General features: G+C 40.5%; 1 protein-coding gene across 1 annotated transcript in view; it reads left to right on the top strand.

Moving 5' to 3' along the window:
• The window catches only part of Aqr (aquarius intron-binding spliceosomal factor), a 70753-nt gene that overhangs the window by 10817 nt on the left and 39393 nt on the right, over positions 1-20543 (top strand). The window contains exons 5-15 of the mRNA XM_032902591.1: positions 541-661; positions 3396-3536; positions 5820-5888; positions 7046-7146; positions 8348-8424; positions 11639-11703; positions 12719-12835; positions 14269-14382; positions 15711-15814; positions 16973-17075; positions 19704-19824. Of these exons, the coding sequence (XP_032758482.1) occupies positions 541-661; positions 3396-3536; positions 5820-5888; positions 7046-7146; positions 8348-8424; positions 11639-11703; positions 12719-12835; positions 14269-14382; positions 15711-15814; positions 16973-17075; positions 19704-19824 (1133 nt within the window). The remainder of the gene's footprint in view (positions 1-540; positions 662-3395; positions 3537-5819; positions 5889-7045; positions 7147-8347; positions 8425-11638; positions 11704-12718; positions 12836-14268; positions 14383-15710; positions 15815-16972; positions 17076-19703; positions 19825-20543) is intronic.

The following is a 20543-nucleotide window of genomic DNA, read 5'->3' as shown; positions in this document are numbered from 1 at the left end:
CTCCATATCATGGTAGAGGAGGTGTGGAGGTAAAAGCAGCTGGAGCGGTGGCAGTAGGAACCTAGGTGACTGACTGGTCACATCACCCCACTGTTAGGAAGCACAGAGTGTGAGGGCTGGTGCTCAGCTCCCAGTGTACTATTTCCCTTTCTCGTCACGCTCGGAAGTCTGCATTCAGGGTTGAACTTCCTCCCTCATTAAGGTGTATCTACTATCAGTCTCACAGACAGACCCAGAGGTATTTCCCCTGAGTGAATAAATTCATTCACGTTACCCATAAAGGTCCAACCCTAACCCTCCTTTGATATCTTCTCGCTCGGAAGTGTGGCTGTGTCACTCTCTGAGCCACAGTTTCTACATCTAAGTGTCCAGTGGAGGCACAGGGCAGAGTACAGGGAAATTGAGAAAGATGTGCAAGTCATAATAAATAAGGATTCTAGAAAAATAGAAATACTTCCATGTTTCAGGTGAGTAATGCAGTACAATGTGTTGTGATAACTAATGAAATATTCTGTGCCTTTTTAAAAACACCCTTTACAGCCAATATCTTGAAAATTATCTTTGGATGAATTATTCGCCAGAAGTTTCCAGCAAAGCCTATTTAATGTCCATCTGCTGTATGGTGAATGAGAAGTTCAGAGAAAATGTCCCAGCCTGGGAGGTAAAAAAACTAAACTACTTCATAGTTTTCACACGGGCCCCTCTTAAGGCATTAAGAGTAGCAGAGTCTTTTCCTGATAGCCTGTGTCCTCTTAGTGGGAATGTTAACCCGAGGGTAAAGCTTTGTGAGACAAAGAATGGATGTGTAAAAGGCAGTGTTAGTGAAGAATTCATGTGTAAAAGGTTGATTGTATTCCTTCCAGCTGATTTTCTAGGACTTAGGTGATAAGAAGGTGGAGTTGTTTTTCTGTGTTGTGACTGAGAGAAGGAATGATGCGGATTATGATGACTTAAATTTGCAGTTGGCAAAGTACAAGTTACATAGGCAACTATAAGAGACGATGCGTACACGTTGACAGGCGTTTCATGCTGTACTTTCTGCTCAAAATTTTTCCCCTTTTCAATTTGGAACTGCTTTTGCTATTTGAAAATTTCTAATGAACTGACCGTTTCTTTAGAGAACTTCTTTACCCACAGTGTGGTGCCCTCCATAAGATGGCCAGCTCACTAACAGTTTCCTTCCAAACCTACTTTTTAAATAATGAAAAAGCATGGGAGTTGCCATCTTCTTGATGAAGTGGAGTGATAGTGTTTAAGATAGAGTTTAGAGCTGTCCAGATTGAAGCATGACACTTCACTCAGATGTTAAGTGACTGTCATCTCAAGGCACATTTGAGCTCCGGTTAAACAACGGGCTGTAACCTTACTGAGACATCCTCTGGATCTCAGGAAGTTGCTTCAAGCCATTATAGAAAAGAAGAGGGATTTACTTTAAAGCAGGTAATAATTTCACCAATTCATATATTCTAGAGACCACTTTAGTGATTAGGAGTTGAAACAGGAATGACAATGCAGGAATTCCCCCATTTTGTATAGGAATACATTCCAAGACCCCAGTAGATAACCATATGTGTGTATGTTATTCCATCATTTTATTATACGTATATATATTATATACACACATATACAATATATGGACATATATATTATATAATATATGTTCATAAATTGTTCATGTATAAGCATTAGGACAAAGTTCTATATAAATTGAGCAGAATAACAAATCAACAGCAATTAATAATTAAATAGAATTTTACTATACTGGACTTAAATTGTCAGGATTACTTTTCTTTTATTATGGAGTGATTATTATGGAAAATAAAAGTTAAATTGGTTTGCCTGCTGAGATAAAGTGTCTAGATGACAAATAGCTTGTATATGTTGGATATGAGGGTGGGATATCCCAGGCCAAATCAAACATGATTTCATCACGTTCCTCAAAACCCTGTACAGTTGAAAACACATAAAATTGTTTCTTTCTAGAATTTTCCCTTTAATAATTTTAGATTGTAGTTGGTGCAGGTAACTGCAATTACAGAGAGCAAAGTTATGGATAAAGTGCAGCTATCATGGAGTCAAAGGACATATAAGATTTAAAAGTAAACAATGACTGGATTGGTTTACTGCAGTAGCGTTAGGGAAGTGTGTGGTGTCAATAACTTACCATACGTGGGCAACTGAAAACTATAAATGATGGTGCCATTTACCACAAAGGTAAGAGAGGAGTGGAGGGACCCTGCAGAAGGCCTTTTGTGTAGGCTTGGAGTTTCAGTTGCCTGGTGATGAGTAGTAACACAGACAAAAGCAAGGTTCCAGTGCCAAGGACCTGACTACAGGTGGCTACTCCAGAGTCATTAGCGTAGCCAGAACAGACTGCCTCATGAGCTACAAGTCACTGTGAGAGCCAGCAGCTGGGGGCTAGATGTCATTCAGTGAGCACTCAGCACAAAAAGAAAGGAATGGGAGGGGACGGGTCCTGTAGGCTTAGTGTCATGGGTATGTTGTTGGTAGAGGCTGATGTAGAGAGATGAGTAGAAGCACCTACAGTAACCACACATCTCTTTCACTTGTTGCTGCAGGATGCAGCAGGACCTTGAATATATACATACATATATATATGCATTTTAAGAGCCAAGAGCGCTATTGGGCAGGAGAAGCTGTCCTGAGATTAATTGCAGCATGGAAACTATAGTTTTTGCCGAAGATAGAGTTGTTTTGTTTAAATCAAGGAATTAAGATACTCCAAAAACTTAATAAGAAAAAAAAGCTTTATCTAAATAAAGTATAACCCAACACAAGAACAAGTAAGAGGATTGAAGCCTTTATTCTGTTAGCTTTAGGCCTCTCATAGTCCTGACAGAAACTCATTGACTTTCTGTCACTGATGAGAAGTGTGCAGAGCTTCTCTTAAATCACATATACAGATGTTCGTGTAATGGTTTGTGCTAATCCATCCCTAAAACCCCCACCAGGATTTGTTTAATAAAGAAAAATGGGGCTGAAGAGATGGCTCAGCAGTTAAGAACACTGACTGCTCTTCCAGAGGTCCTGAGTTCAATTCCCAGCAACCACATAGTGGCTCACAACCATCTGTAATGGGTATCTGATGCCCTCTTCTGGTGTGTCTGAAGACAGCAGCGACAGCGTACTCACATACATAAAATAAATAAATCGAAAAAGAAAAAGAAAAATGCAAGCAAGAGCTCAAAATGAATTTTTAATTGCTTGTTTATGGTTTCTCAAGACAGAATGTACCGCTGGCTGTCCTGGAACTCATGCTATAGACCAGGCTAGCCTCAAACTCAGACATCTGCCTGCCTCTGCCTCCCATGGTGTGGGGATTAAAGGCGCATGCCACCACCGCCTAGCTCAAAGTGAATTTTTACTCTTTGCAGACCTTTAAGAAGAAGCCAGACCACTTCCCCTTCTTCTTTAAACGCATCTTGAAAGCAGCACTAGCTGAGACTGACGGCGAGTTCTCCCTCCACGAGCAGACCGTGCTCCTGCTTTTCCTGGATCATTGCTTCAATAGCTTGGTAATTTTGCTTTGTGCTCAGGTCTTCAGAGTGAGTTTAGATGAGCGCCTTACGGATGTCACCTCCTGCGTAGTAGTAGGGAGTAAAGCAGATGCTGGAAACTTTGGTTCAGCATCTCTGACGGCTTTATAAGCCGTTTCCTTTAGAAGGTTGGGCTTGATTACTGGTCTCCTACTGAACTTAGAAAATGAAAGTGAGAGGGGGAAGCGAGAGCACGAATGTGAGGAGGAGCCATGGGTCTGGTTAATAAATACTTTGAACTGTGAAGTCTGCAGAGTCTTCATGGTAAAATATGGAGTCGTATTTTGTGATGCCTCATACACAGGCCAGCTAGTCAGCAGGAGAGCTGTGTTGTAAGTTGACTGGATGGTCTTTGAAGTGTCTTGTTTTGTTGTGATATGTTTTCATCCTTCATGAAATCATCTTGTTAAGAATGAAATATTTTCAGTAACAAATATTTCACCTCAGCTTCCTCCCTATGCATATCTGAAAGTGTATACATACTTATTTAAAGACAGATGCTTCTGAATTAATCATTTCCTTAGACTTATGGAGGGAAATATGGAGTCCATTCTTAACCCGAAGACCAGATACTGTTAGATGAGTGGTTACTGGGTTTCTATCTACTACCTGATGGCTTGGGTCTTACAAAGACATGTAAGAAAGTCTATGATGTTCCCCACTAGATACTACTGTTATCTCACTAATAGTTATAAATTAATAGTTAGAAAACTCAACAGGGGGGTTGGGGATTTGGCTCAGTGGCAGAAAAGCTTGCCTAGGAAGGCTTAAGGCCGGGGTTCGATCCCAGCTCCAAAAAAAAAGAACAAAAAAAAAAAAAAAAAAAAAGAAAACTCAACAGGAAAGAATATGTAATTCCTTATCAGACATTGAATAATGACAAGATTTACTTAGTATTATTAATAGTTTGGTGCTTTGTTTAAAAACCTTAAAACCTACTTTATTATTGAAATATTGTATCTTTTATTTTTTCCAATTTTCTCTGAACTGGATATACCATTCTGCCACACAGCTTTGTACACCCTGTCTCCTGGAAGGAAGACATTCCTGCAAACCCCTAGTTGTTATTGTTGTTGTTGTTATTATTATTGTTGTTGTTATAATTAGTATTAGTTTTTATGCTGGGTATGACCATAATGTACCCCAGAGATAGATGTCTAGGTCTGGTCATGATATTTTTGTCAAACTGTCACTATTACTTTAAAAAGATCTTCTTGAGTGTAGCCCACACTAGCCTTGTACTCATGTTTCTGCCTCAGCCTCATTAGTGCTGGGATAGTACAGGCCTATGGCTCCTTCCTCAGTTCATAACCTTTATCGTGTTTGTTTCTGCTTAAAGACATCTTACTTAATACACAGTCATCTATGAGCTCAGCACCCGAGTTCTCTTCCCAGTACCCATGTAGGGCAACTTATAATTATCTGTAACTTCAGGTCCAGAGGATCTTATGTCCTCTTCTGGCATTCTCAGGTGCACGTGCATGCACACACACGTGCACATGCATGCGCACACACAAAAAATATACAAATAATAAATCTAAAAGAAGGCACAAGTATTAAATGTATTATACCCATGAACTTCAAGTAGCACTTCAGCCTTGTTCAGGGGATCCATATTAAAAGGGTAAAATCACCAACAAAATATGATAAACATAGACCAGCACATCTCAGAAAGGATGCTTGCTGGCGGCTGAAACTGCAGCAGAGAGCTAACTCAGCCTCGGGAGACACATGACTGAAAATTTCACATGTTTTGTGCTTTCTGTAATTACTGCAGGGAGTATTAGTTTGGAGGTTAAAAATATAATTTTGTGAAAAGTGAATTTTTAAATATATCTGAAAATAGTGAAAACTGCCATTTAAATGTGAAATTTTTTAAAAGACACTCTGTGTGTGTGTGTGTGTGTGTTTGTGTGTGTGTGTGTGTGTGTGTGTGTGTGTGTGTGTGTGTGTGTGTGTGTGTGTGTGTATATGGGTACCAACAGAGGCCAGAGACCTGGAGTTGGACTTACACACTGTTGTGATCCTCTCAAGGTTCATTCTTGGAACCAAACCCTGGTCCTCACTAAAAGCAGCAAGTGCTCTTAACCATTGTTAGCATTGAACCATCATCTCTAGTTCCTTGTTGAACTTCTAAGTAGTAAAAAGTATCACCAGTTCCTCCCAGGCCTCTAAAAGGACATAAACCATGTATGTAGGAATGCAGGTAAAGATACAGAAATGTATATGAACTATAAGCTTGTTTTCTTTGTGCTTTGACAGGAAGTAGACTTGATAAGGAGTCAAGTACAGCAGCTTATCTCCCTTCCTATGTGGATGGGCTTGCAGCCGGTAAGTGCCCATTTCAGAATGTCTCCTTGTATCTGTTACACATGATACAGACAGGTTCAGACCCAGTGATTTTATCATGAACACAAAAGTGTGTCAGCTGAACTCTGCTTCCTCCGTAGGAGTTTACTTTGTAATAACTTCTATAAAGGGAGCTTTTAGTTTTAAGGATTGTTGTATGCATCCTAATGTTTGCTCCACTTTAACACCGTAATGTGAAATGAGCTATTATTGAACTTGGAGAGGAAAGAGATAGCTTAGCAAAGTATGATTGCTCTCCTTATGTATGTATTTGCATGAGGCCAAATGCAACCCTGGATTTTCTTTTCCTGGCTGTGTATACAGCTGCGGAGGGTCTGGAGTATACTGAATATCAACCACTTCTGATTTTCATTCACTTTTTATTGAATGATGAGCACATTTCCTGTATCAACTAAAAGTGACCACTTTTAAATGAAATGCTTTATACAGCATTCTGCTTCCTGCTCTTGTCTCTGCCCATGCCCAGATGTGCAGAGTGGGACACATGAAAACAATAGTAATAGGAAAGGTCCGAGAGGAGGCAGTGTTCTGCTGTGAGCACCTTTTGTTTCTTTCGTGTGTTTGATGAGATGGGATCTTGTGTAGCCTACACTGGCCTGGAACTTGTGTTCCTTTTATCAGCACTGAACACGGGCACGCACCTTGCTCAGACACCTCGTCCTTATTTCTTTCTGGCAGAAGTTTCTCTCTCCCACCTCCCACCCCCCACCCCAGCCCTAGGGAGTGAACCCAGACATTTGCCATGCTAAGCAGAGCATATGTCACTAAACTCCAGGGCCAGACTTGACAACTGTTTTATTGTTTATTGTTGGAGACTGAGATTTTTTCAGCAATGCTTAAAGCATTTATGCTTATTTTTCAGATTTTTAGGCTTAAAATCTTAGTTTAGAAATTATTATTATTAGCCCATAATAATGATCATTAAAGGTAATTTTTTCCATCTTATTTTCATCAAAATATAAAGTGGAATAGTGTTTTTATAATACAAGTCATTCCATAGTTTTCATACTTTGATTTCAGATTATATGTCATTATATACAAAGAGACTAGGTAACGTTCAATCTAAGTATCATATCTGTTAGTGTTACTAATTGCTGTTTAATCTTTTTTTCTTTTAGGCACGATTGGAATTAGAATTAAAAAAGACACCAAAGCTCAGGAAATTCTGGAACTTGATTAAAAAGAATGATGAAAAGATGGACCCAGAAGCAAGAGAGCAGTACGTGGACAAAGCTTTCTTTCCCATTCGGCTGTGGGTCAGGACACTGATTTATTGCTTCCTTTTACGTAGGGCCGAATCCACATAAGTTATCAGCAGATGCTCTCACTTGGATTAACATGAGTATTTTTCCAGAGGTCTGCAGTGTGTGCTTGGAGGCCAGAGGCTGTGTCAGGCGTCTTTCTCTATTGCACTCCTTATTTTTTGAGTAGCTTTCACGGAATGTGTAGCCCTGGATCCTCCTGTGCTATTATAGATGCACAGCCCCACGCCAAGCTCTAACCTGGGTGCTAGGGACCAAGCTTGGGTCTTCGAGCTTGTTGTACAAGCTCTACGTTCCCTGTTGATGCATCTCTAGCCCCACGCTGATCACTCACTGTACTGTGTGTTTCTAGCAGGGCTTACGCGATCATTTGCAAGATATCTGTTACCTGATATTTTATTAATTGATGGCTAATTCAGGGAGCAGTGAGAAATGGACTTTTAAACTGATAGTTAAGTTTCTAGCCATTGTAATACTCTCCCTGTGTTTGCTACCTAATTTAACTACATCAGGGTTTGTTTGTTTGTTTGTTTGTTTGTTTGTTTTTAGTGTAGTCTCACTATGTAGACCAGGCTGGCCTGGAACTCACAGAGTTCTTCCTGCTTTTGCTTTCAAAGTACAGAGATTAAAGGCACGTGCCACTATACCTGGTTAAACATGAGATTTTTAAAATGTTATGAGTGTGTATGTATTTGCCTGTATGTATTTAAGTATACCACATGCACGCATTGCATGGAAGCAATTGCTGGAAGAGCACATCCAATTTCCTGAAGCTGGAGTTACAGACAGTTTTGAACCACCATGTAGGTTCTGGAAACTGAACCCTGATCCTCTGGAAGGGCAGCAAGTGCTCTTAACTGATAAGCCATCTCTCCAGTCCCTAAACATTAGACTTTTAAGGCTAGTAACAGTATAGATGAAATTTTTAAATGACCTCTGCCACCCTGACCCCTGAATTTAGGTAGAAACTTATAATAACTGGAAGAAGTCCTTAGCATGCAAATCAGGCCAGTGATGAGGCTGTTTCTTTATTCCTGTGAATTTATGAGGAAGACACTGAATACTCAATATGCAACACAGAACATTTGAACATCTCAGTGATTAAATTTGCTTTTTATAACTGTTGGAGAAATAATTGGACTATTGTTTGATTCTTAGGGCCTACCAAGAAAGGAGATTTCTTTCCCAGCTCATCCAGAAGTTCATCTCCGTGTTGAAGTCCATCCCACTTTCTGGTAACCGGCCACCTTCGCTCCGCTCTCTGTGTGTCATTATGTCGCTGCCCTCCTGGGGTTCCCTCACTTCCACTTTGAGCCCCGCTGCCAGAATGATTTAAAACTCTAGTAACAGACGTGTGTCCTTTCCATTTCCTGTATATTGCCGGCCCGAGGGTTGTTTCAGCCTAGAAGGGTTATTAAAGCACAGCACAGTTATGGAAATATTTGTTTAGTTAGTAAATGTTTATATTTGCTTACCAGGTCTGAGTTCTCTGCAGGAGGCTGGGGACAATAGTGCATTAGGTGTTTATGGTCTCATTTGCTACTCTATAATACAACACTGAAGAGTGTTTTCAAGTGGTATGAGCTGGGTAGAGGATCAGTTATCTACGACGTTAGATGGGTGGAGTCCACCTTTACCCGCATGTCCTGATAGATCATGTTTTTAAGTTAGCATACAAAGTAATGGGTCTCATCATGGACTGATCATTTATACTTTATTCTCATCCATCTCCCTCCTGGCACTCTCCTCCCCTCCCTCATTCGGTCCCCATTCCTCCTGTCCCTAGCTTGCTGACCGATCTTCCACCCCACAAGTATCTTCCCTTCGGATCTCATGTCCTATGTATTCAGTTGGCCCCACCCCTCCAAAGATCATTTCCCTTCTCAAGTTCACCTTTTTATTCTCACGTCCAGAACACACATAAGATTCATGCTCACATGTATTCACGCATACATGTATGCATGCATGTATGTATATATGTGTATATATACGAGTTTAAACTTAGGTTCTGCATATGAAAGAAAACATGGTATTTGTCTTCCTTGTCTTTCTACATCTGGCTTAGTCCACGTAACAACTTCTAGTTTTATCCATTTTCTTGGAGATGTTGTGATTGCATTTTTCTTATTCCCAAATACAGGCCTGATGTGCATATTTATTACATTTTCTTCATCCGTTCATCTGTTGATGGGTATCGTTGGTTGCATTTCTTAGCTGTTGTGATTAGTGCAGCTGTAACATCCATTTGTAAGTGTCTCAGCAGTGAGCCTTACCCGTCCTTTGGATATTGCCTGAGATTGGCTAAGTTATGGTAGTTCTCTTTGTAGTCTTGGGAAACCTCCACACTGACTTCCTAGTGGCCGTGGCAGTTTCCATGTTCCCTAAGTAGTAAAAACATACACTTCTTTGTTTGTTTGTTCGTGTAGTACCTTGTCCAGCATGGCTCTAGGGACTAACCCGACTGGGGTGCAAGGGAATGAAGAGAAGACAGACGCATGGACACAAAGTAAAACTAAAATTGGGCAGCCTTGGCTTTCTGATGGAGAAGCCACAGTACCCAGAAGCTCAGTGTGTTTTAATAAACAGTTTACAAGGAGGCTGAGGTTATGGTGTATAATTGGATCAAGGAGGCAGGTTAACCTCCTTGGAAGGAGCATTCTTGTGGGGTGGTGGTGGTGAGGCGGGGTGCAGTCTCTAGGGTGTAAACATCCAGGAAGTAAAGACCTGAGGAAAGCTTTACCAGGCTTCGGAGCCTCACCAGGGAGACTTGGCAACTCCCATGAATCTGAGGTGTGGGAGTCCTTGATGCAGCTGTGCCCCTGCCAACGATACGCAGCCACGGGCGTTCCATTGTGTGCATTTATGCATTTAGTTAGTGAGTTATTCATTCATTTTATATACTTATTTATTTGTTTATTTTAGATTAGGTCTTGCTGTGTAAAACATAGTGGCCTAGAACTCACTATCTAGCCCAGGCTAGCCCTGAACTCGTGCTTCTCTTGCTATATCACCCAGAGTGCTGAGACTGTATGAGCTGACCTCCCTGGTTTCATTCCTAACAGCCCCTTGGCCTAGGATAAGGTCAGAAAACCATGTTCTAATTCTCCATCCTCAGCTGCTTGCTTTCTCTTCCTCAGTTTATCACTTAGGGAATGAATGTCTAAAGGAGACATTTAATGTCTCTTCCGTTGGTCCTATTGTTTCAGCATCTGGGTAGCATGTATGGCAGCCGGGAAAGTCTGGGAGGAAAAGTACAGTTAGCATTTTCTTATAGTAGATAGAAGCCTTCCGATTTCTGTAACATTGGACCTTCCATTTTCCTGTGTATTACACATAAATAAATGTATTCTGAAGTATTTGTGGGCTGGTTTTTATAGATGTGGTATTGGGTTAGTTACTGCTTAGAGTCTTAGGTAAGCAATGGATAAAAAAGAATTGTGTATCAATTGAAAGAGTGTTGACACCATGAATTTAGGGGGTAAGTGGTAGGCCATTTCCTGGTATTAAGAAGAATCAAAACTTATGTCCTGAAAGTATTTTATTTCACAAGGCTGTAATTATCTTAAAATGAATTTTAAAAAATAGTACATTGTGTTTGTGAATACCATATGTCAGTCTTAGGATTCTTTAAAAATTTATGTTTTGTAATACATCCTTGATATTTTCATATAAAAGTTCAAACACTCTATCTAAGCCAATATAATCCCCTTTTAAGATTAAAAAAATCCATGCATGGACAGTGGAGAACTTCTTTCTGTGGTGTATATATTTACTACGTCAAAGTTAGCTATATACATCAGGGTTGTGTGTGTGTCTGTCTGTCTGTCTGTCTGTCTTTGTATGTATCATGAATAAGCACAATCATACAGGCATGTACATGTGTTTACTCATGAGAATATTTAGGAGTTTGGTATATCATAATACTGAGGAAAGTAATAAACTCTAGATAGAAAGCTGTCTTTTATTAAAAAGTTAACTACCTTTGACCTTTAAAAACACTGTATTTATGAAGCCTGGAGAGAGGCTCGTTAGACTTGCAGCTCTTGGCAAAGCCCCAGATTGTGTTCCTAATACATATATGGCAGCTCATGTTCTATGACTGGGTCTAGAGGATCTGGAGCCTTCTGTCCTCACAGGCCATGGTGTACATACATACATATATACATGTACACTCATACACATAAAATAGATGTAAGTCTAAAAAATAATGTAGGCATCATTTTTTGAACATCAGAGTAATTAAACACAGTTCTGACCCATCTAAATATTTCATCTCCTCATAATAGTAGAACTAAATAATGATGGCCTGCCTTTGAAAAAATATGAGATTCTTATTCAGCCACCAAGAACAAGACAAATAATTTTGTTTAAATTATTAAATAACTCAATTTTAAGAAATAGCATACCAAATGGCTTGGTAAAATTCTAACATGTTTCTCTCATGTCTAGAACCTGTCACTATGGACAAAGTTCATTACTGTGAAAGATTCATCGAACTTATGATTGATCTAGAGGTAAGAAATACGTAGTGACTTGTATATTCTTCAACAGTCTCAGATGAAGCCGTGACCACCTACTTGAAATGGCCCTTGGTCTGCTTATAGACAAGGAAATCTCAGGGTTTGACTCCTTGAAGTTTGGGACTAACTGTCCTACTGGCATGGGTTCTTATTGCCTTTTAGAATTACGATTTCTAAAGAAGATTTCATACAATTAGATATGGGATTCTTATGGATAGTTCAGATCCAAAATTGATGGAGTTCAGAGTAATCCATTTCCTCCTCCTCCCTAATATAGGAAATTGAAAGAAAATCTGTCCCATGGTTTGAAGTGAGTGTTAAAACTATTAGACTAACAATCATTCATGAGAATTTTGTTCGTATAATTTCTCTACCAGTGACTAATTTATATCCTCTCACTGTGTCAGACCTGAGTAACTCTGTCTATTAGATGATGTCATTAATTAGATAAGTAGTTATCCAACTGTCTCGCTGTCTGTCTGTCTTACTACAATAAGGGAAGTAGGGACAGGAAATGGAAAAGAGCTTTGCTTTTACCGCTAAATATACAGCATGTACTTGAGTTTCACAGGGATTTTGTGTAAAAACTACTAAACAAAGACAGGCAGTGATGGTGCATGCCTTTAATTACACTACTCAAAAGACAGAGGGAGGCTTGTCTCTGAGTTCAAGGCCAGCCTGGTCTACAGAAGGAATTCCAGGGCATCCAGGTGTACACAGAGAAAATCTGCCTTGAAAAACCAAACCAACAAACAAACAAACAAACCAACCACTAGACGAGATGTTTTTGGAGACTCTTTCGTGTGATCCTTTGTAAAAGGAAAAGCATTGCCCCTGAGTTTCTTGTTTTACTTGTTGTACAGCGTGGATGAGACCCTTTGTTTTATATACCATGCATCTTTGGGCAGCAGGAGGGTGTTTGGTGGTGTCCACTTTGTGTGAAACAGTTGGTTTGATCTCTAGCTGCAGGGAATACCTGAAACATGGACCTGTTGTGCTTGCATTTCAGGCTCTGCTCCCCACAAGGCGCTGGTTCAACACCATCCTGGATGACTCCCACCTCTTGGTGCACTGTTACCTTTCCAGTCTTGTCCACAGGGAAGAGGATGGCCATCTGTTTTCCCAGGTGAGCCTAGTGGATCAGACACATTTAATGCTGTCATCTCTTAAGTTGGTCTTTGCCTTGCCATGTAGCCAAAGTAAAAGTCTTAAATATGGACCTGTATGCTGTAGATTCCTGGTCAGTTTAAAATAAAACCAGAATTTATAAACTGAATTCGTACTAGAATGCACCTACTTAACCCTAGTAATCACCGAGGTTGTATGTTAACTATACGTTCCTTCATTATTGAGCTAAAGTATCACTTTACAAGTATAGTGCCAGGTGTTCACGTCTTTCACTTGTGTGTGCAAAACCCCCGTGGGACATAACAGGCGAGAACATTGACTGCCAGTGAGTTGTACCCCTGTGCCATGGCTCACTCTTGCCTGTGACAGCAGTGACAGGCAGTTGATAGTGTGGAACTTAGAGTAGGAAGGCAAATGTACTTTACTTTATTGCTATTTCAGATTTCCTGTATTGTCAAGTGAAAGAAAATGTCTAACGTGTGTAATTGTGTTTTCCAGGGAGAGTTAATTGGAGATGCAGGTCTTATGTTTGTGACATACTCTAGCTCGTGTCTTTTTTTTTTCTTTTTTTCAGAGCTGGGGACCGAACGCAGGTCCTTGCGCTTGCTAGGCAAGCGCTCTACCACTGAGCTAAATCCCCAACCCCTCTAGCTCGTGTCTTACTAAACACTTCTCTGTTTTCATTCAAAAAAAAAATCTGTCAAGTGATTGGCCATATATATTAACTCGTAGAAATTGACTGTAATGTGTCCCGGGTTAGGACTAAAGATACTAAATAAGTGACCACAGCCAGAATATTCCATGTCCATGTGCAGAAAGCAAGGCCTCTTCATACGCAGTCGAAGCTTAAGCGAGGTCGGGTGGCATGGAGGGTCATAAGAGGGATAGTGGATACACTCCTGTAGTTCGCCTTTCTGTTGCTGTGACAGTGTACTCTGAGGAAAGCAGCTTGGAGAGGAAAGCATCTGTTTGGCTTACACTTTCAAGTCACAGTCCATCCTCAGAGACAGGGCAGGAGCTTAAACAGGAAATCAAAGTGCAACCACGGGGAAAGGCATGGTGGCCTTTCTTCCTAGGGACCATCTTCCTAGGGATGTGAAGCACCAGCCAGGACAGTCTATCACAGACCAGGGCACAGGACAGTCTAATGTGGAAAATTCCTGAATTGTTTTGGGATTACAGTTGATATTCTCTAGAGCAGTGGACTGTGTCTATCAAGTAGGCTCAATTTACTTATAAAATACATATTTTATTTTCATATAACTTAAATATGTTTGGATATGCTCTCAAGTATAGGATGTGTAATGCTTAATTCTAAAATTTTCAACCCTGGAGAAACACGTAGATCTTTTATTACTTTTAATAAATAGTATTTTATACTTTGTTGGTCTCATGTTCACGTGGTTTATTAATTTAAATCAATCTTTCCAGCTATTAGACATGCTGAAGTTCTATACGGGCTTTGAAATTAACGATCAGACTGGAAATGCCCTGACAGAGAACGAGATGACCACGATTCACTATGACAGAATCACATCTCTGCAGGTAAATAAATGCAGTATACCATTCCTCGTGCTCCTTGTTGAGTCAGCCTGGAACTTAGGTTTTGTAATATGCAAATAAAAATACTATTGTCTTAGTTAGGGATTTACTGCTGTAAAGAGATGATACCATGACCAAGGAGGCATCTCATATAAGGACAACATTTAATTGGGCCTGGCTTACAGGTTCAGAGGTTCAGTCCATTATCATCTGGGTAGGAGCATGGCAACTTCCAGGCAGGCATGGTGCAGGAGGAGCTGAGAGTTCTACATCTTCCTCTGAAGGCTGCTAGCAGAAGACTGGCTTCCAGGCAGCTAGGACCAGGGTATTAAAGCCCACACATCTACTCCAGCAGGGCCACACCTCCCACCAGTGCCGCTCCCCGGGCTGAGTATATGCAGACCATCACATATTCATATTGATTCATCCTCCCATTTTTTTTAATATTTTTTAATTTGATGAATTTATGAAATAAGTGACTTTCATAGTCCATCTGAAACCTGCGAATCTATGTGCTGGTATTTGATTCTCTAAAATCTGAGTTAGTGGCAGTATTTCATGCCTATTAGAGGGCATGGGGTCCTTGTGTTCTCAGTGGCTGTCTTCATTTACTCTTGGTTGGCTGGGCAACCCTTGCCAGGACTTAACTTTACAGAGATCCAGACAACAGCAGAGCAGGAATGCGCTGCATTTTCAGCTAGTTCCTCTGTAATCTCCAGTAACTGCCCCTTGGGGCTTTCTTTTAGTATTCTTTGGCTAGTTTTTGGTTATAAAATGCCATTTTGGGGGCACTCATGCCAAGGAAGCTGCATACCTGCCATTTTCATGTCAACTTTGTGGGGCCCACAGAAACCTGGGATGTAGCTCTGATAGAGTATTTCCTTATGGCCAAAGCCGTGGTTCAATCCCCAGCAGTGGCAAGGAGGGCACTAAGCAGAACAATTTCTGCCTTCCCTACCGCACGACACGCCTCCGGTCTAATGAAGCAGGGAGCGCATGGGAGATAAACATAAGAAGTGGGATTGAAGTCACAAATCAGATGGATTTAATAGACATCCATAAAGCATTCACCCAAACACTAAAGCACATTCGTTTCAGCAGCGCAGGGAACCTTTTCCAAAATATTTCACATATTAAGAAAAAAAGCAAGCCTCAGTAAATATGTGAAAGCAAAATAATACAGTGTGTGTTTTCTGACCACAGTGGGATAAAGCTAGACAGCAGGAAGGGAAATGAAAGCACACAAACTCCGGAGACTGAACAGCATACATTTGAACATATTCGCCCTGTGTGGCCTAGGACATTAACTCTTGATGGCCTTGCTTTCCTAGAGAGCTGCGTTTGCGCATTTCCCTGAGCTCTATGACTTTGCCCTCTCCAATGTGGCAGAAGTAGATGCCCGGGATTCCTTGGTCAAGTTTTTTGGGCCTCTCAGGTAAGAGACATGAAAAGAAGAGCATTCTCTCCTGGGATCTTGCTGTGGACTTTTCTTTCTTCCCTAGCACTGAGGGCTGTGGTATGGCCCTTTGTCAACCTCACGGCTGGAGCTCCTCTCTGGCAGTTCGAAATTCTTGACTCACTTAGACAGAACTACCCATCTTTCCTCGGGAAGTGGTGAAAGGATTTTTAATAACTCAGGCCATTATTCTTTGAGCAGAACATTGACCTGGCCTAATCTCACTGCCATAAACAGCGTATAACAGAAACCAGTAAAGCTTCACGTTTAATATTAGAGATAAGACCTAGGAAAATTTTATGTTCTTAACGTATATCAATACTACTATCTACTACATATCTACTAGTGTATTTTTGGGAAAATAATAGTAGTCAGTAGCTTCATTACTTCCTTCTTCTGTACTTAAACAGCCATGGATCTTCAAAGTATGAGCAAGGCGCTGCTGTTGTTTGTTCACTGTCCTGATTACTTTCCTATTGAATTTTCAATGCACTACATAGTCAAAAGCTGTTTCCTTGGCCTGGAAAAAACAAAGAGATTGAAAATAGATTAGCAGTTCTAGGGTTTGGGTTAGGAAAGAGGGGCTTGATATAAAACAGCATTAGAGAAAACACTGTGTTAGGAAAGAAAATGCTACTAATAAAAGACAAAAGAAGGATAATTTATTCTTTCACATAATAAATTATATGCAAATGCATACTTCACATTTTGTTATATCCTTTTTAAAATGTCTCTGAGAGTCCAGTGTTGGTAACTTTTATCAGTAGGAACATGTTCTGTTTCACTGAAGTTGTTCTTAAGTGAACCTGGCTTTGGATAGTCTGCATGTGGGAGTGAGGAGGGACTACACGAGCTGCTGGCCTCGGCCTGTGGGTGCTTGCAGTGTTCCTCACCTCTGCTTTGGGACCTTCAGTTGTAGATGCTCTGTGCGTCTGTCAGTGGATTTCAGGTACCATGAAAGGCTTAGCAGAAACTACTTCAAAAGTTTTCATTCCTGTTTTTAATTTTGTTTTTATTGGGGTTTTTTTCCTTTGTTTTGCTGCTGTGCCATATGTTTCCTTTTTAAAATATCAATAGGAAAACATGGTTCAAATAGTAAAGGTAATTGATCTGAATAAAATCTTTTCCATTCTGCAGTTCAAACACACTCCACCAGGTGGCATCATACCTCTGCCTCTTGCCAACGCTCCCTAAAAATGAAGATACAACTTTTGATAAAGAGTTTCTTCTAGAATTGCTGGTAAATATTAATATTTAACTGTCTGATAATCTTTCTTATGGCTTTTCCCACCTCTCTGAGTCACTCATAATAATATAAACAGTACTGACTTCTAGAGTTCAGGCTCAGTATTTTGCCTCTTGTCCTTGAGTTACCTGATTTGGTGGGGGTGGGTCAGGCTTGCTTTTCCATGTCTGTGGTTTCTTTTCTCACATCTTCCAAACCTTTAATCCCCGCTTGGGGGATTCGAAGGAGGCCACAGTTAGCAGTGCATGTGAATAACTGTGGCCGTTCGTTATCTTAATGGTGGTTATTCAAAACTAATGTATTCAGTATTAGGCCACAGCCTTGATACATACAGTAAGTTCAGTCACTTAGAAATACAGTAAATTATTCCTAAGTGGCTTAAGAATTCTAAGCAATTTTTCAGTCAGCTTTGGTAATGAGAGACTTTATTTTCTAAACTAGTTTCTTTTTTTCTTTTTAGAAACATAGTTTTTGTTGGGTGTGGTGACTTTTTTGCTGTTGTTTGGGTTTTGGGATGGGTTTGGTTTACTTCGTACATAACACACAACTGCACAGTAATTAAAATTAGGAGTGAAGAAGTCATCCAAGTGGGCTTCTCCTGTTGCCCAGGACTAACGGTATTTCTTCACCTGACCCCTCTAGAGCTCTCAGAAGACTCCTCTTATCTATTAGATTTAAATATGTGAATGTTAATGAAGTACATTTATTGTTACTAATTCAGAGCTATCTAGGTTACAGTTGAAGGGAGAACTGTAGCGCAGTGATAAAGAGTGCTCACTTACTCAATATACTGAGTACTGTGCATTGATCTCCAGCGCCACGGGCCAGAGATTCAAGTAACTCCATGTTTATTGTCTTCATTTCACCTTGTTTGGGGATTTAGTTCTCTGCATAGTGTAGGAGCACCTTCTGCCTCTCAGCACCACATTTTCTGAAACAGATGACTATTTATGTCAAATATTTAGCCATGTCACTAACCAGTGTCTCTTTAAGTGTTGACAGTTTTCACCTCTACAGATAGTGGTTGTGCGTGTGTGTGTGTGGGTGTGTGTGTGTGTGTGTGTGTGTGTGTGTGTGTGTGTGTGTGTGTGCACATAGCCACATGTGAGCATTTAATCAGAGCCAGGAACCTGTTATTTTATTGTGTGTGCTCATGGCTGCCTGGTTAACCTGCATAACCAACTCTGACGAGTGTGCGCTGCCTTCACACTGGCTTTGGCTTTTCTCAGATTTTTTTTTCTGTTATGATTAAGTAGCTTTTCATCTACTTCAGACATTTTCATTGCTAAGCAATACAAACTAATCAGTAAATAAGTAAGCAGGCTTATGTATCTGTTGATTTTTCTTACACACGTTGAACCGGCAGGCATGCCATTCTGGGGTTGGCTTTCCAAGCTTGCATTTTACCACATGGTAGAGAGCATAGTCCCTCCCGTGCATAGGAAAGATGCTGCTGTGTGCCGAGTCTGGGGGCAGAGCCAGGCCGTTTGTAACAGGTGTCTAATGCCCACTGACAGGTGTTCGCGTGTCATTCGGGGAGAAAGCCTGGGGAGCATTTTAAATTAGTTCCAGTATGGAAACTACTTTTTTATTTGCTCTAAGTATGATTTCTATCTTTGCCTGTCCTCCTACAAGTCACTTGTCACTGTCTGTAACTGCAAACGCTTCCTAAAAATTCCCTGAGCTCTTCTCTGACAAGAAAATCTCTTCTAAGTCAGGCTGTTGGTACCAATACTAAGTCTTTATGAACAAAAGAAATACAAACCTTTCCCCAGGTTTGTTCTCATAGAAAAGCCATGTGTCATTTCGACATCATTTTTTAAAATATTTATTTATTATATATAAGTAGCTGTCTTCAGACACACCAGAAGAGGGCATCAGATCTCATTACAGATGGTTGTGAGCCACCATGTGGTTGCTGGGATTTGAACTCAGGACCTCTGGAAGAACAGTCATCGCTCTTAACCTCTGAGCCATCTCTCTAGCCCTGTTTCGGCATTGTTAACTAGAAATCACAGTTTCTGTGAGACGCACTACTGGGATATCAAGCATGTGTAGAGATTATCAATGAGGGGAAGTATAGCTCACCCAGGCTCTCACTTCAGTAGCGAAGATTCTGACTCCAGGGACTATTAAGTTTCTTAGATCACAGGAGATTCAGGACTGAACGAAATCCATGACTCATAACTTCTGTGTGGGGAGTTTGTTTGGTTCTTCCATAGATGCTACAGTTCTTAAACTCTTGGCATGTGCCGGGGAGATTGATACAGTTTTATAGTGTTCCTCCTCGTTACCGTAGATCCCTGATTAGAGACTGACACGTGACCTGTTTTAGTAGAAAGAAACAGACTAAGAAGCTTATAGTAATTTCCTTATAGATGGAGGAGCTGGGATTCAATTCTAGTGCGTTTGGTTGATACCTCGTTTTTTATGATTTATGAGGAAAAACAGGAAGGGGAAAAAAAATCAAATCTTATCAAACTGCCACAGAGACTAAAGCCCAGGAATTTCTCTCTCCGTGTGTAATGGCAGTAAAGGCGGGCTCTCTCCTGTTGGCTCTGAGTGACCGGTGGTGTCATTCATATTCCTACTGTAACTCTTGGTACTGTTTCCTTCCCCTAGGTGTCTCGCCATGAACGCCGCATCTCTCAGATTCAGCAGTTGAATCAGATGCCTTTGTATCCAACTGAGAAAATTATATGGGATGAAAACATCGTCCCTACCGAGTACTATTCTGGGGAAGGTAGGTAAGGAACACAGAGCTCACGGGCAACAGGAACTCAGGTTCATCTCACACAGCTCAAACGCATCCGTGTCTCCTCTCCACAGTAGGCTACTGTTCTGTGCTCTTGGATGTAGAAGCTAGAAAAGAGTGAGGATTTTGAATACTTAGCAAAATGACTTATATTAAACTAAATATATGTTAGGATGTGTTACCCTGTGGAAAATATGATTATTAAACCACAGTGCTGTTTCTGAAGAGGCTTAAGAATTCAGAAAGTGTAGCTTTCATTGATCACTGTGATAGGCTGTTTGCCCTTCAAAAACTGTTAGAGCCTTTTTAAAGTTCTTTATGAAGCCAGGACCGATGACAAAAAAAAAAAAAAAAAACATCCCCAGCAGTTGGTAGCAAATGCTTAGAGGTACCTTCCACATGTCCTTACCAGCTATTGCGCCTGTACCTTTGATTGAAAACTACTTGTTTTTGAAGAGAACTTGGCTCAAATGTACCAATTATGTCTTTAAAGTCACAGTTATTTTGATGGTTACCAATCCAAGGATTTCCTGGAATTTCTCCTGAAATCCACCCATAGGAAGTATGTGCCATTGGAAACCATTGGGTTAAACAGCATAAGCCAGAGTCAGAAAGACAAGCCTGGAGTGTTCTTCTCTGTATCCAGAACATGGAAATGAAATTATATGTAGCTGTGTCTGTGTGTATCTGTGTGTGAGTATATCTGT

The sequence above is a fragment of the Rattus rattus genome, chromosome 5 (genome assembly GCF_011064425.1).
Source record: "Rattus rattus isolate New Zealand chromosome 5, Rrattus_CSIRO_v1, whole genome shotgun sequence".
NCBI classification, from domain to species: Eukaryota; Metazoa; Chordata; class Mammalia; order Rodentia; family Muridae; genus Rattus; species Rattus rattus.
Note: the sequence above shows the minus strand (reverse complement) of the source record. Positions and strands in the feature narration are given on the sequence as shown.